This window comes from Nomascus leucogenys, chromosome X, assembly GCF_006542625.1.
Source record: "Nomascus leucogenys isolate Asia chromosome X, Asia_NLE_v1, whole genome shotgun sequence".
In the NCBI taxonomy this organism is placed as follows: Eukaryota; Metazoa; Chordata; class Mammalia; order Primates; family Hylobatidae; genus Nomascus; species Nomascus leucogenys.
In genome coordinates, this window is record NC_044406.1 from 18,470,438 (window position 1) to 18,487,352 (window position 16,915).

The window sequence follows — 16,915 nt, forward strand, 5'->3', positions numbered from 1 at the left end:
GGTATTTTGAGCCTGGACCATCTGCCTATTCTGTGGTAATTCTTTAAATCTTCAGCTGTGTTTCCCTTATTCTTATGTATTTTTATGTCAGGATTCTCTTTTTTATTCATGGACTACTATGCCTCTCTCTTCATCCCACCCCCCATTACTCTAAGGAAATCTTTTACCCATCCCATCTCTGAAGTCCCTCTTTCTTTTCAGGTACCTAACCCTCCTTAACCTAGCCAGGAACAAAGCAGGAAAACTGCATTTTTTTCTGGCTAATCGTCTCCAAGACCTACAATTTCACTGAGTGTGTTCTGCTGTTCTTTTCTACTTAGTACATCAACTATTAAAATGGTCATTTGAATTCCTACCTTCACTTGTGGAGACACATCACTTTTCCTTGTTCTCTTCATGATTTCATCTATTCTCTAAAAACAAAAAACAAAAAACAAAATCAAGTAAGAGGACTATAAGACCAAAAACATAAAAGTAGCTTGGTTTACATGCAACATCACATTTCTCAGAAAACTTGTAAAAGGCAAATGTCAGAAGAGGATAACAAGTATAGAAAGGTTTTCCACTGGTTTTGGAGATATACACCTCTGGCCCCATGGACAAGGTCAAATGCTTGAGAAGTTAACTAGTACGTATCTAGAATCAATATTCAATTTATATCCCATATTTCTCCTCCTTCTTCTTAGGCTCCATATAAATCAACAAATTACCACCTGCCATTAAAGAGGACCACCCTACAGAAAGTGAGGCTGAGGGTGAGGTGCATCTCAGGAGAGAAGGCCACAGGCTGGTCTCCTGGGTCCCAGGCCTATAGCAATACAAAGCCCAGGTTGGGCCTAGGACACCATGAGAATACTCCTTTATAATCAGTCTCCTTAAACCCAACTTTACCTATAAGTATAGTTAGTGTAAATGGACTAAACACTCCAATTAAAAGACAAAGAGAAAGACTGTCAAACAGAATTAAAATAACAATTCCTGGCTATGTGCTCTTTACTTATAAAAACACACAGAAGTTTTAAGTAGAAGGGTGAAAAAGACTTGACATACAGACACTAATCATAAAAGGGCTGTCAGGCCAAGCACAGTGGCTCACGTCTATAATCCCAGCACTTTGGAAGGCCGAGGCAGGAGGATCCCTTGAGTCCAGGAGTTCGAGACCAGCCTGGCCAACATGGTGAAATCCCATCTCTACTAAAAATGCAAAAATTAGCCAGGTGTGGTGGTGTGCGCCTGTAATCCCAGCTAGTTGGGAGGCTGAGGCAGGAGAATCGCTTGAACCTGGGAGGCGGAGGTTGTGGTGGGCCGAGATTGCGCCACTGCACTCCAGCATGGGCAATAGAGTGAGACTCTGTCTCAAAAAAATAAAAGGCGGGGGGGCTGTCAAAGTAGACTTTAAGACAAGAAATATCACTAGAGACAAAGGCATATCACGATAAATATATATAAAACAAAACCTGACAGAACTGAAAGGAAAAATGGGCAGATCCATAATCACAGATCGAGTTGTTCTTTTTTCTATTACTTGAGACAGGGTCTCACTCCTCTTCCCCAGGCTGGAGTGCAGTGGCATGATCTCAGCTCACTGCAGGCTTAACTTCCCGAATTCAGGTCATTTTCCCACCTCAGCCTCCTATGTAGCTGGGACTACAGACACATGCCATCACACCCAGCTATTTTTTGTATTTTTAGTAGAGACAGGGTTTCACTGTATTACTCAGGCTGGTCTGGAACTTCTGGGCTCAAGTGATCCTCCTGCCTCTGCCTCCCTAAGTGCTGGGATTACAGGTGTGAGCCACCACGCCTGGCCGCAGATGGAGTTTTTAACAATCTTTCTCAATAACTGATAGAATGAGATGGCAAAAAACTAATAAAGACATAGAAGATTTGAACAGTGGTATCAATGAACTTGACCTAACTGACAATCCTAGGATCATTCTATCCAATCACTGCAGAAGAGAACTGGATTTACTTCCTGTTCACTTACCCTAAGTCTTCCTGATCCCTCAGCCCTTACCTTCTTTCTCTCCAGTCTCTCCTGCTCAATCTGCAGCATAATCTGTTCTCTCTCGAGACGCAGCTGTTCAGCTACCTCCCGGGCCTTTGCTTCTGCTGCTTCTTTCTAACAGAAACAGGTAAATCAAGGCAAAGCTTTAATAAGCTAAGAAAACAGTGTGGTAATTCCCTGGCTTTGCACATGTTCCTTCATCTCATCATCTGCCCTAAAGTGGATGCTGCTCCAATATTCAATGTGTATGACACAGCAAACATGGTTGGACCTCATTCATATACCCCTGGCTCACCATGCAAATCACCTGCAGACAGTTCTCACACATGGCCAAGGCTTTTCTGTGTCTGTGGGCAGGCTTGGGCCATGAAGTGTGCATGTGGCCAGATCAGAGAGTTAATTCCCCAGGGAGTGACCTTCTACTACAGTGAAGGGCAGGATGTGGTAGATAAGTAGTTCAGTTTCCTCATCCCTCAGCTGGACAATTCTAAAGCATGATCCATAGTCTCTCAGAGGTTCCCAATGGGACTGTGTTCCAGTCACCCACAGCAACACATGCATCAATGCACTTACGTTGGCTTTTCTCCTATTCCTCTACCAGTTTCCTGGGATTCGCTTGCAAAAAAACTGCTGGCACCCAAATTCTTATCCCAGGGTTTGCCTTTGGGGAAACCCAAACTGACAGATGGCAAACATTACCAACTTCACTGCAACTGCCCCAACTTACATTTAATAACCAGCCCAGACAGTTTAAGAAAAAACTTCAAGTAAATATTATGAGTCATTGAAATTTAACTAATTGTACCTACAATCAAGGTCCTTAAAAAACAAGTAAAGTCCATCTGAGGACTCATACAGTACCTGCTTTTCAATCATGGCTTTCTCTTGCTTTTCTTGTTCTTGCTTTTCTTGTTCTTGCTTTTCTTTCAACAACAGCTCCTCCTCAGCCTTCCGCTTGGCCTCCTCGCCTGCCTTTCTTTTCTCTGCCTCTTCCTGTTTTTTCTTTTCCTCTTCCTGTTTTTTCTTTTCCTCTTCCTGCCGCTTCCTTTCTTCTTCCTGCTTTCGGGCTTCCTCTTCTAGGCGAAGCCTTTCCTCCTCTGCCTTTCTTTTCAATTCCTCTCTCTCCAGCCTTTTGAGAATACAACTGTTGTTAGAAGATGACATGCTCGAAAAGCAAACTGCCAGAGAACTGTGCTGACAGCCGAGAATAATGCTCCACATGGTAACACACACACATACCTTTCAACGAGCATTCATTTAATAACATGATTCATCCTTCCTGGAAATCCACTCTGGTCCATATATTTACCAAAAAAATATTAACCAGGCTTGACTTTAAATTCTGTAATACAGCAATGAATGATGTGTTGATGTGTAACGCATACTGTATTGAAAACAGATGCTCCTCAGTCAATGAACAAATGACCACAGTGACAGAGAAAGCCAAGCCGTCATTCTTATTGAATGACAATTCTTTTAAAACCTAAGCAGAATAAATATTTAAAACCAATGAAAGCTAGGAAAAATGGGAAGTGTCTCAATGGCCACAAATGTGCCAGTCAGCAATTTAAGAGCAGTGACTATGAACTCAAAAAGTCATACCAATTTGGTTCTAATTGGTATGTGACTTCTGAAGCAGCAAATGGAAGAAAATGCTCAACAGAAACTTGACATTTAATAAATTAAAACATCTATTTCCATTTATTTTGGCAATCTTTAGAAATCTATTTTAGCTTTCTTTGCTATATGAAAATTAAGTGGCATTTAGACATTTTCATCCACAGTCAGATGAATGGTTCATGGTGTAGTGATAAAGAGCCTGAAGCAGTAAGGGAAAATTCTGTAAAGTCCAAGAGCTTGTTTCAACCTTTCTAATGTTCCTCCTCCTCACATGTATGTCACTTTCCTTGGGTAATCACTGGCAGTGTGATGTATGGGCATGACTCAAATTGTACTCTGATTATGCCACTCACTGTGTGACACCTGGAAAGTCACTCAATGTTCTTGATGCCCATTTAAAAAATGGGAAAAGCTATACTATTGTTCTGTGGCTTTACTGTGAGAATGAAAATGCCTGGCCCTAGAAGGTTCTCAAATGTTAGTTTGTTTTGCAATTTAAAATGAATCCTCTCTCCAAGCCCCAATGTCCTTTAAAGTACACCTATAAATCTGTATGTCTTTTAGAAATTACCTTCATTTGGAAGCATGTGCCAATGACTTACTGGGGTGCTGTTATTTGTTATAAAAAGGTCAAGACTTAAAAAGAGCATCCATCCATCCTAATGGTCAGCTTCAGAACTTGTGCAGGCTAATAGCCTATGTATGACCAAAGGAAATATTTTGTTTATTCATTCAAAGAAATATTTTAAAAGAAAGATAAAGAAATACTTAAATATATTAGCCTGAGACTGTAACAATACGTGATAACACTAAATTAGGTTACAATGCCTATAAAGCATTGTGAAACAACTCAAATAATTAACAGATATTCTGGAGAGGAGCATTATAGAACCTATCAGAAAGAAACTCCCATTTTCTTAGATTCCTCAATGAAATACTAAGTATGTCCAACACAGGATTATCCAAAATGGATGTGTTAATAACAAGATGTATCTAAAGGTTAACTGAAATATCATTTCATTTCTTACCCTTTATTAACGAGCCAATTATGATTGCCCCAGAGAAGTTAACACACAAAGGATACATTGTGTATTAATTAATGTATAAGCTACTTCATAAAGGACCTGCCATCTTCATCTCCAGGACCTGAAAATCCATTCTTTTTTTTTTTTTTTTTGATGGTATTTCACTGTTGTTGCCCAAGTTGGAGTGCAATGGTGCAACCTCGGCTCACCGCAACCTCTGCCTCCCAGGTTCAAGTGATTCTCCTGCCTCAGCCTGCCAAGTAGGTGGGATTACAGGCATGCGCCACCACACCTGGCTAATTTTGTATTTTTAGTAGAGACAGGGTTTCACCATGTTGGTCAGGCTGGTCTCAAACTCCTGACCTCAGGTGATCTGCCTGCCTCGGCCTCCCAAAGTGCTAGGATTATAGGCATGAGCCGCTGCGCTTGGCCTCTGTTTCTTGTTTTTTACCATCAGGACTTCAGAAGTGCCCAGATGCACATATGTAAGAATATCCTTATGGCCCCTGAACCTCCATAATCCTCATTATCACCCAAAATATAAATCCCCACAAGCCCATGAGACCCTGCTTGTCCTTTCCATAGCACCTCCATGGAAATCCTGTCCTTTTTTTTTGAAATGGAGTCTCACTCTGTTGCCCAGGCTGGAGTAGAGTGGCGTGATCTTGGCTCACTACAACTTCTACCTCCCGGGTTCAAGTGATTCTTGTGCCTCAGCCTCCCAAGTAGCTGGGACTACAGGCATGCGCCGCTACGCCCAGCTGATTTTTGTATTTTTAGTAGAGATGGGGCTTCACCATGTTGGCCAGGCTGGTCTCGAACTCCTGACCTCAAGTGATCTGCCTGCCTTGGCCTACCAAAGTGCTGGGATTACAGGTTTGAGCCACCGCACCCAGCCCCTTCATCCTCTACTACCAGTTCTCCCTACCACTTGCCCCAAGGTAAAATTGGCAAAACAACCAACCTGCCCCTGTGTGACCAGTCCCCACTCCTCTCCACTAAACCTCCAAAGTTCATCAGCTCTGTGTGCAGTCCTTTTTTTTTTTCTTTGTAGAGGCAGGGTTTCACTCTGTTGCCCAGGTTGGAGTGCAGTGCTGTCATCACAGCTCACTGCAGCCCCAACCTCTCAGGCTCAAGTGATCCTCCCACCTCAGCTCCCAAGTAGCCAGGACCACAGGTGAGTGCCCCCATGCCTGGATCATTTTTGAATTTTTTTTTTAATAGAGACAGGCCTCATTTTGTTGCCCAGGCTGGTCTCAAACTCCTGGGCTCAAGTGATCTGCTCACCCCATTCTCCCAAAGCACTGGGATTACAGGCGTGAGCCACTGTGCCTGGCCCTGTGTGTAGTCCTGTCACCCTCTCCATCCTTGTTCTTGTCATTCACCCAAGTCCATCTCCCTTTCCTCACTATGTACAAAGTACCAGAAAATTGTGCATTACTGTCATCATTTGGCATTCAGTGGATGCATCATCCCTTGTCCCCGTCACTGGCCATTTGAGGAGGATCTTCATATATTGGCTCCTGTTTGTTGGAAACTCCAGCACCTCACCCCCTTTTCTGTCGCTCCCTGTTAACCTTCCTCAAGTCACTGACACAAGCTTAAACTTGAATTGTTCAATCTGAGGGACGAGTATGTGGGTTTCACTGGTCTCTATTCTTACGTGCTTAAAAGTTTTCATTTTAAAACAAGCCTAACCTTCAACATTAATCTTCTTTGATCTGATCACACCCCATCCTTCTGCCTTTTTCTCTCCTGACCTGCCCTGGTTAGCGCTGTGCAGTCTACTTGTATCTGCTTCCCTCTCTCTCAATGTCCCCCAGGCCTTGGGTACCCTTGTGAGCATTTCAGAGATGGCATGGAGGTCACTCTGTTGCCCAACTCCAGGCTTAGGTGGTCTCCAGGACCACTCCTGGGCTGCCAAGCACTGGTTAGAGAGAGGCGTAAACAAGGCTGGCTGGTTATCTGCCTGCTGGCAATTGCATTCCAGCCTTGTAATCCTCATCCTCTGGATCCCTTAAGAACACAGTCCCAATTGCCACTTTTCTCAATCTTCGCCATCTTCCTTAGTTGATGGTTATCACCAACTGCTCTACAGAGAAGACTGAGGCCACCCGATCTGAGCTTCTTAAACTCTCCTCTATGACATTACTGCTCAGAAATGTCCCCATTTGTTCCTCTGCTTAGATGGAAATGCCACCACTTGTGCTGTGAATTCCACATCCTCCACAGCTGTGTCCCTCCCACTAGCCCCTCTTCCCTTCATTTGTCAGTTTCATCCTTCTGCATGCATTTTTTCCATGCCCTGGAAAAATGCTCATGTCTCGGGCATCACAAGCAACCCTCCTCAGTCCTCTCTCGGCTGCTTCCCATTCATGACTGCTTAACAGCCAGCTTATATTCTGGGCCTGTATCCGCTCATCTCTTCAGGCTGCTTTGTCTCTATCCTACTTCTCAACAATTTCCCTCCAAAATCTCTTTTCATCTCCTAAATCCCAATACCAACAGCCTTAGTCTTTGATAAGCCTATGTCTTATCAAAAGTCCCGCCCATGTGGCTCTCCCTACAGTCCTGTGCTACATGAGGCTGCGTGACCCTGGCTCTCTCCTACCTCTCTTGGCTTTCCCTTCCTGCCTCAGCTGCTGCTACATCCTGCTGCCCCACATCGCATGTGCCCCCACCTGCCCTAGCTCTCACCAAAACCACCTGCTACCTGTAGGCTCAGCAGCAAAAAGCCAGGTCTGAGCAGCCTCGAAGACCTCTGCCTGTGGTTCCTGGCCTGGGCTAACTCTTGCTTCAACAAGAAACTAGCCTGGCTACATGACCTTGCTCGTGGGGAGCTGTCTAACTGGAATATTCTCTTTTCTTCAATTTTTTAAAAAGATGGGGTCTTGCTATGTTGCCCAGGCTCATCTCAAACTCCTGGCCTCTAGTGATCCTCCCACCTTAGCCTTTCAAGTAGCTGGGACTACAGGTACAAGCCATTGCGTCTGGCTGGAATATTCTTTCATGTGAACCCCTAGTAGCTATTTTAGCTTCTTAACATGACTTAAAGTGATCCGTCTAGGAATCCCATTAAGATCTCCTGCTTACTAGTTCCTGCCAGTGCCTTCCCCAGGGTGGACCCGGGGTCTAAGGTTTCCTGCCCCACCTCTAAGAATCTCACTTTATATCTTGGGCCATCCACAGCCCGGGGACCTGTTGTGTTTGGGAATGGACCAACTTTTGTTCTTCTGCTTAGGGCCTGCTTGTCTGGACTCCTGGTTGGCCCTTCTGTTCTGGTTCCCCCATCCTTGACCTGGATGGTGTTTCCCTTACCAGTTTGTGACAATAATTGGGCTTTCCACAGTTTGACTCAAGTAACTTTATTTTTCTCTAAATTATTTTATCTGGCAACATTTCTGTGGCTTTAACTATTAACTGTAAACATAAAACAGATGTGAGGATGATCTTATTCCAAGGGGTGGCTGCTGAGTTCCAGCCCCAGGTTGTCTGGTACTTTCCTTCCTCACTCCTCACCTCCCATGTGGCACTATGCAAAGCTTCACATTCTGGCAAGAGAGAGGAAAACTCATTTGGGGTCAAGTGTATTGCTCTAATTTTTACCTACACCCCCAAGCTTCAATTCCATCTCCAATCATCTGGACGTACTGTAGACACCATAAGCTTACCTAAAATCAAATGAATAATTTTTATCTTTTATAACCAATTCCTTATGTCCTTTCTTTACCTGTTATTGGGTGTACCATTCTCCTAAGACCTTAGAATCAAACCTCAGCATCAACTTCAAATCTGCCCATTTCTTTGGCATTGTGTAAGTCCACAGAGACCGGCTTCTGCAGGTCTGCCTTCACCATACTACTTTAGCCCTTCTGTTCTCTTAACCTACTACTACGATGGTTTCTTAGTCAGGATTCTTCCTCCTTCTGTTCCTTTCTTGTACATTTACTGAGCGCCAGGCACCAGTGATCCAAAGACTGTGTCCCAGCCTTTTAAGGTGCTAACTGGGGAAAGGAGGCCTGTAAACAAATGAAGCTATGTTAGTCAACTGAACAGCTGGGCTCAGTATGGGTGAAGAGTGGGGGGTGGTCAGTTCTGTCCCAGGCACAGGGCCAGAAAAGGTACAGAGAGGGAGCAAGACTTGACCTGCATTTTGAGAAATGAAGATGTCTGGCAGGAAGGAGCACAAGTCCACGTGGGGGCAAAGTAAAAGCACAGCATTGGAGGTGTGGAGCCGTGTGATGGGTGAAGCTTTGCACACTGGTGTCTGGAGGAAAGCAAGGGGTAAGAGGCAGGTAGTGGCCAGTTCATGGCAGGCCTTGAAGGCCTGTTGACAGGTTCGGGTGTATCCAGTGGGCAGGGGAGTCACTGGCTTGTTAAAGGACAGGAGAACAATCACATTTATTTGAGAAAGGTCAGTGTGGACCCAGCGTGGACAGCGGACAAACTCTAGGAGACCTAGAGCAGGGAGCTCAGTTGGGATATTACAGATACAGTCCAGGTGAGAAGCAATGGGGCTGGAGCTGAGGAAGGAGAGGAGGGACTGGAAGGGAAAGGAGAGAACAGAGATGCCAATGTGACAGCTGATGAAGACTGGACCCGACAACCACTGGGAAGAAGATGGAAAGGAAAGAGCTGAGAGTGGCACTGAGACTTTTCACTTGGGTGCCTGAGGAGATGGGAACGCAGAAGTCATGAAAGAGAAAGGAAGTTTGGGGAAAAAAATACTAAGTTCTGCTTTGGAAATGCTGGATTTGAGATGTATATGGGACACACTCAAACGAAAACTTATTGTAGCTGGAAATACAGTCTCTAGGTTCTAGACCAGTGCTATCCAATAGAACCTTCTGTTGAGTAGGAAAACAATCTATAGATTTGTGCTGCCCGATGTGGTGTGGATCCACATCTACTCAGATGCAGCCCTTGAGCACGGAAATGTGGCGGGTGTGGCTGGGGAAATGAATTTTAATGAATGTGTATTTTGGTGGCCATATGTGCCTAGAGGCTCTGATAGTGGACAATGCAGGCCTAGACAGAGCTCGGGCCACAGGCATAGTTTTAGGAGTCATCAGTACACATGTGTTATTAGTGCCTCCCTTGTTCCAGAAAGTATGGAAGGTTTAGAAGGCAAGCTGCAGTTAGCTTCAGAAACAGACAATAAAACAAGACAAAGGGAAAATGAAGGTGGGAAGTGAAATGAGAGCAGAGTTGGTTTAGCACAACAAAGGCTCAACAGAAAGCTGTTGTGTAAAATGTGGGCCCTAAATCTTTTGACGCCATAGGAAACTGGCAGGATGGCAGGGACACTGGCAGAACAGGCAGGAGCAGTGCTGCTCGGGAGAGCTTGTTGGGAGAGAAGCTGGTCCAGGACTAAGGACTGAGAGCCCAGGCAACATTTAAGGGGATGAGGGGCAGACAGAGGAGGCTAGGGCAAGCTTGACAAGGCCAAAGCCAACCAAGAAACTGATTAGTAGTTAGGCAATGAGGAGGAGTGGTAGGTGTGAGGTTTGAAGACTGAATGTGAGTTGAGAAAATAAAGACAGAAAGTACAATCAAGCCTTTCAGGAGCTGGGCTGTGATAAAAATGGGAGACACAGAGGGTGGTACCTGGAAAGTAAAGAACATCACCTTCTTTGGCACATGGCTACAATCATGTTACTCACCAGCTCAGAGCCTACATGGTATCTCCATGGCCTGCAATTATTAAGGCCTGTCATCTGAGGTCCTATGATTCATCTTTATCTCTTGCGACCTCCCTTCACACACCTTAAGGCCCACCCAAACTAGCCCAAACATGCCACTCGACAAAACAAACAAACAAACAAAACACGTCTGTATTGACCAAAATGTTGGAAACAGGAAAACAATCAAAGAAGTCCCGAATTTCAAGAAAGGACTGTCCAGACCTACCCCACTGCCCCTTTTAAAAAACAGATCAGCAAACCTGTAATCGGAGACCACAAAGACTTACCAAGGGCACTAAAGGATCAGTAATATTCTATTATTTATTACTCTAAATTCGGTGCTGGCCTTGAAGTGCTACAGCATTGCCTGCTTCCTGTCATGTTAATTCTCTAAACAGTATTGGACTGTACTCTGTGATGAGCCTAACAGCTTCCTTTATCAATTTAATTATAAAATCGACCTTGTCCTTCAACATGCTTTCCTCTCTAAATAAAAAGATCAGAAAAGGGCCGTCTGTATTGTGACAAAGTACCCTGGTACTAACATCACAGTGGTTCTCAAACCCTGGCAAGCTACTAAAACAGAACAGGGCTGAGTCCATGTGTTCTCACTGCACTCCCCGGATGATTCTGATACTCTTCAAGGTGTAGGGACCACTGCAATGATGTCTTTTGTCTTGTTCCCAGATGGGACTCCCCATACCTCACTGTTATTAGACTATGAGGTCGCCCCTACACACAACCCTATGCCTAGGGGACACTGCTCAACCCTCCCCTCTGTCTCTCACTTTGGGGTGTGAGTTAGGATAATTTGATGGAGGAAACAATTTGGAAATCAGAATCAAAACCAAAACCAGAATCTTGAACCTCTTGTCTTCCCAGGGAGAATCTCATTTTATAAACAAAGTTCAGACTTCCCTGATAGCTCTAGGAGGCCTTCCTGGCCCCAAAGTGCAAGAGGAGAATGGGAAGATGCCTGTGCCATTTAGATCCAAGAGCTATGAGTTTCCAGGTCCTCCAAAAAGAACAAAGTTCCACTGTTACTAATAATTACATCTAATATAAGACTCAGTCTCCTGAACACCTTCCATGTAGTTCAGTCATTCTAGGTTCCCATACTTCTGCTCAAGTTTTATCAATACCAATGCTGTAAAAAGAAAGGCAAGCTGCTCTTTCCAACACAACAGTTACATGAGATCATGCCAAAATTCTGAGCACTAGCATACCTATCTTGTTCTTCCTTCTCCAGACGTTCTTGCTCCTCCTGTTCCTTCTGCAGCCGGGCCTGTCTTCTCTTTTCAGCCAAGATCTTCGCAGCCTCTCCTGCATCAGTGGTGCCTGCTGTGGGCTTCCCCAAGGCTGCACCAGAGGAGAGGCGTCAAGAGGAAAAGATCAAGGGAAACGAACATAATGATTCCACTCACACAGCAGCTGCCAGTTGGAAATGAAAAAAAATCCAACCCAGTGTGGTGATGGGAAATGCCGTCCAGACTAGCACAATCAATCACCAAGCAAGAGAAGCTGTCATGGGCTGGCTGGAACCCTGGATGCATTTTACAGTGTAAGACAATAGAAACATGAGGAGGAAAGACAAGGTCACTAGCAAATGCCACAGCAGCCACCATCTGGGTGAACTCACTGCATCATAGAAGCCTGAAAGTCTAAAGGAAGATCTTCTTTTGCGTGAGGTACAGATGCAGGCCTGTCTTATTCAGCATTCCCGTGAGCTTCCACAGCCATGAGTGGAGTCAGCCCCTAGATTTCCTCCAGGAGACCCTCAAAAGACTGAAGGAAAGAACTCAGGAGCAACGTGCAAACCCAAGAAAGCTGCACGAGGGCGGGGGGGGGGGGGATGAACTTGTCCCTAGGGAAAAATCCCTCTCCCTCCCCAAAACATGAGAGAATGGCATGTGGATTGGGTCTGAGGAGAACCGTCTTGGGAAAGCCAAGGCACGGCGGCACGATTTACCTGCGCTGTTTTCGGCTTTCCCTCCTGTGGCAGCAGCATGCTTCTCGCTGGCATGCTTGTCCACTACATGCTTCTCAAGGGCTTCCTCTCCTTGCGGGCCAGCAGCCTGCTGAGCCAAGGTACCTTCCCTTTCCTTGTTGCTCTTCTCTTTCTCCGCTTTCCTCTTGGGCATGTCTTGGCCAGAAAGGGCAGGTAAGCGGTACTTCACAGGAGACCCTGGGTAGGGAGGTTTCGTTGTCTTTGGGGACTGTGGATAAGCTTTAGTAGCTGTCCTGGAAAACAAAAAATATGCCAGAGGATGATTACTGGGCCTGAACACAGAGCTCTCTGTTCCTAAGACACCTAGTTCCAACAAGCTGAACAATTTCATCCTTCCAGAGGAAGGAAAGTAGGGCTTAGCATACACTCAAAAGTCACTAAAGTGCTCTCAGCCCAACAGGAATACATGGTCTCTCTAAGATGGCCCTGGTGGAAAGGGAAACATTTTAAGAAGCCCAGCCGATGATGCCATGTCCTAATCTCACTTAGGTTTCATGACAATGTAAAGATGGAGTATTAGGCACTTCCCTACTCCCTCCTTTTAGGTGAACATCAGGGTTGAATCTGGTTTCAGCATATGGCAATGAACATGCTAGCTCCTTTTAAAAAAATTGTGACAAAACATATATAACATCAAATTCACCACTTTAACCATTTTCAAGTTCAGTGGCGTTCAACTCTCCATCCCCCTCCCCTCAGCCCCTGGCAATCAGCCTTCTACTTCCTGTCTCTGTGAATGTGCCTCTTCCAGGTGACTCGTATAAATGGAATGACACAGTATTTGTCCTTTTATGTCTGGCTTATTTTACTTAGTAAGTCTTCAAGGTTCCCCATTCCTTTTTAAATGCTGAGGAACACAGCCAACAGATGGGGATTGGGGGCGTTTTTTGGAGGGTCTCAGGTTTAAAAGAATCTCTCTTCTCCCAACTGGGCAGATGCAAAAGGTGAGGACAAGCCGCTTGGTTAAAACACAGTAGCTCGTCTTATGTCTGCTGGGAAAGGGTCCATTACAGGTACGCCAGCCTAGGCTGGGCTCCTGGTGAGTGCTGCTTGTTCAGGACACAGGTAACAGCTTAGCTTGAGATGCCCAGTTTCCCTAGAGGTTTGAACACAGATGTGGGCATTTGTACAGAGTTCCTCTAGGAAGGATATAAAGTAATGTATACAGAAATTACAAGTCATCACCCTCAATCCTCAGCAGGTTGAACTATGAATTGCTAGTATCTGACTTTTTTGATCTATAAAAACAGCAATAAAAATGGTAAATCACCCTAATATTCAAAGACAATTTTTCACCAGAGACTTAGAGTTACCTAATCAGATCCTGGTAATAAGGGGAAATATGATCAGATCAATATTAAACTTGGTCTTGAAGGAGAAAAGAATTCTCAAGTGGCATGTGGACTTTCATATTGGCCAAGTGGCTTCCCTGTGTCCTCATGCCATTAAGCCTGGAGCAACTCAGAACTCCCAAGACCCCTTGTCTTTGTGGATGGTGCTTTGACTCTCTGCAGACTATTCTCCCCTCTGGCCTTGGGCTCAGGCCCCACACTCGAGTTCTCCTAAGGGATGTGGTTTTTCAGAGTACTTAGCAATCAGGTGGATTTTTCCAGGTACACTATATAACGCTGGTCTTCTATTTTTTCCTAGACTCTTACCAAGTAAAAGCCATGCAGAGAATCCCCCTGCCCCGCCATATGTATACGCCCGCATGGCAGGCTTCCTCAACCTGGCATCATTGACATTTGGGGCTGGATAGTGCTTTGTTGTGGGGTTGTCCTGGGCACTGTGGGATGTTTAGCAGCATCCCTGGCCTCCATTCACTAGATGTCAGCAGCAGTCTGCTCCCCACGCAGGTTGTGACAACCAAAAATGCCTTCAGACATTGCTAAATGTCCCCTTAGGGACAAGATCTCCCTCAACTGAGAATCCCTGAGACATGGGGTAGGGCGGGGAGGGAGAGGGGAGAGAGAAAGAGAGGGAGAGGGAGAGGGAGAGAGAGAGAGAGAGAGAGAAAAACAGAGACAGAGAGAGAGACAGAGACAGAGACAGATGCACACACACTCTGTCTGTACCCAGTAGGTAAGAGTGGAGCTGTCCTGCTTGGAGGGGTAGTGTCCAATCCCCATGGTGACCTTGAGGCTCCTAAGAGCCTTGGCTTGAGAGGTAATGTGTGAGTGCCTCTACGATTCAGCACGTGAGTCCTCATGTGTTCTGACACAGTCAGACCAGGTCCTTCCCCTGGCCATTTGGAGCTCAGACCTCCATTCACACTCTCTGCAGTTGTGTCCATGTTTACTGAGTGCTGTCTACACACCAGCCACTAGGCTGCTAAATGTCTACAGACACATATTTGTGTACATATGTGTGTAAATGGTATGACACAGGTACTATTATCATGGCCACTTTACAGATGAGAAAACTAGGCTTAGAGAGGTGAAATGGCTTCCCACAGTGAACTAAGCCACAGAGCCTTCTTACAGCTCTGCTCTACTTCCTGTGTTGCCAGGGCAGCTAAGTCTGAGTTTGGGGTCACCAAGACCCCAAGATGTTCTTTCTAGAACTGGCATAGAGTAAGCACTCAATAGCTGTTAGGTATTGGTGTTGATCAATTAGATGATAAACTAAAAATCCAAATAATCCTCACAGACAAGAATGAACCAAAACCAGGAAGATGAACTGTAATAACAGGGGAGCCCATGTCCTGCTTGCTCACACTGACAGTGCTCCATTGAGCATGGTTTTCCAATGAGTTACACAATGTGTACTAACTATACGCATTAGCTGAGCCTGCATTTAGTCTCAATTAATATGTATAAAGATATAGCCGGTGGTCTTTTGCTTGGCCACGTCTTCCTTTCACGCTGTTATCTAAGGTGAGTGGCGCCCACAGTAGAGCTGTATACCCGGCCTCGACCACCACGAGGGTATCTCAAGAGACTTGGTCTAGTGCCTTGCCAAGATCAAAGCACATTACCTCTCCACTGGATTGTCATGTGAATGATAGGTGTCCTTGATCCAACAACAGTACAAGGGCAGGGAGTGGATTTGAAACTTGGCGATAGAGGCTGTAGGAAAGACTACTATCTCGTGGTAGATGATAACAGCTGGAAACACTTTGTCATCCCATAAGCATTCCTACCTTGACCTGTTGAGGAGGACTTTCTGGCATTGGAAGGCCTGGCAAATCTCACCTGATCTTCTTGCTTGCCCTCACCCTCCTCCCCATGGAATGAGGTACGATTTCTCTGATTGGTGAGAATGAGCAGAGGTGCTGCGTGTGCACAACCCCGCCTGTTCTTGTTCTCTCCCTAGAACTTGCCTGTGAGCCCACACTCTGGGCTTCTCTAAGCAGTATAGAAAGAGGTGGGTTCTGCTTCGGGGGTCCCTGAAGTGTGCTGGCACTTCTGCCCATGAATGGGTAGGCAGACAAGCAGCCTTCTTGCAGACATGACTCTGACCATGAGGGTCTCCAGGGCTGGACTGGGGGGAGTGGGTGGGAGGCCTGAACTGGCTGCAGCCTCAGCACCCATAGCCACCATCTGAGTTCCAGCACGACCTCCGTGTCTGCTTAAATGGCTCACACACTCAGTCGGTGTGGCAGGAGCCTGTTGGCTATGTCAGACCCATCTAAGTAAATGGAAATGCAGGACAAGATCCTAATCCTAGGGAGAAAAGGCCAGGGTGCCCTAGGTGGGGGAGGTTCTGACAGCCTCAAGTTGGCATAGCCCTGAACAGCCTTGCTTGTTTTAAGAGAATGGTCATATGTAGGCTCAGTTCACGCCACAGACTGCGAGGTTCCATTCTAAATAAAACTGGACCAATTACCCATGAGTACACATTTAAAAATAACTTCTACCTGAGAAGTAAGGGTGGATTCTTTGGGATAAAGCTCATTAAGAAGTCTGTTTACAGTCCCCGACCCCAGCCCTGCCCAATAAACAGAGTAAGTTAGAAAACACACACACACTCGTATGCACACACAAACACGACCTTCAAATTAGAAAAGTGTGGGCAAGTCATAATTTTTTTCTTTTTTTACAATGAGTGAACAAAATACAGAATTAAAAAAAAGAAGTTCCCAATGTTACCTACAATCTGTCAAGTTTCCTGCTTATCCTGCCTTCCCACTTGCTTACATGGACTTTGTATCCTGCCAGCTGCCCTGCAAAAGTGCTAAGCACAGGTATCTGGAAGAAACTAAACCACAAGGCTGGTATGTCAGACTGCACGGCTCTCTGGCCAGCCCTGCTCAGGTTGCTGAAAGCCAAAGAAAGTCTGGCAAGCTATTTTTCAATTTCCTGGAAATAGGTATCTTGGCTGATTAAAGAAACATGAATTAATTAGGGGAACTCACTGTGCTTGTATGGAGGTTTATTCTGAAGTACCTTCTCATCTATTTAACAAGGGTCTATTTGATTGCCACAGCAATCCAGTGAGGTAGGTAGGAAATTGCTATTAATCATATTTTAGAGAAGAAAATAAAAGTCCTAAGAGTTTAAACAACCTTTCCTAAAGAAATGCAAACAGACTGGCACTCAAGGCATTTGTTCATTGTCTCACTTTTTTT

The 16,915-nt window shown here is 45.3% G+C and overlaps 1 protein-coding gene across 4 annotated transcripts in view; it reads right to left on the reverse strand.

Moving 5' to 3' along the window:
• The window catches only part of MAP7D2 (MAP7 domain containing 2), a 113,505-nt gene that overhangs the window by 6,527 nt on the left and 90,063 nt on the right, over nt 1-16,915 (reverse strand). For all 4 annotated transcript variants that reach the window (XM_030806400.1, XM_030806399.1, XM_030806402.1 and 1 more), the window contains 5 exons: nt 12,307-12,578; nt 11,564-11,696; nt 2,870-3,137; nt 2,018-2,122; nt 357-413 (listed from right to left, as the gene is read on the reverse strand). In XM_030806400.1, coding sequence (XP_030662260.1) covers nt 357-413; nt 2,018-2,122; nt 2,870-3,137; nt 11,564-11,696; nt 12,307-12,578 — 835 coding nt within the window. The remainder of the gene's footprint in view (nt 1-356; nt 414-2,017; nt 2,123-2,869; nt 3,138-11,563; nt 11,697-12,306; nt 12,579-16,915) is intronic.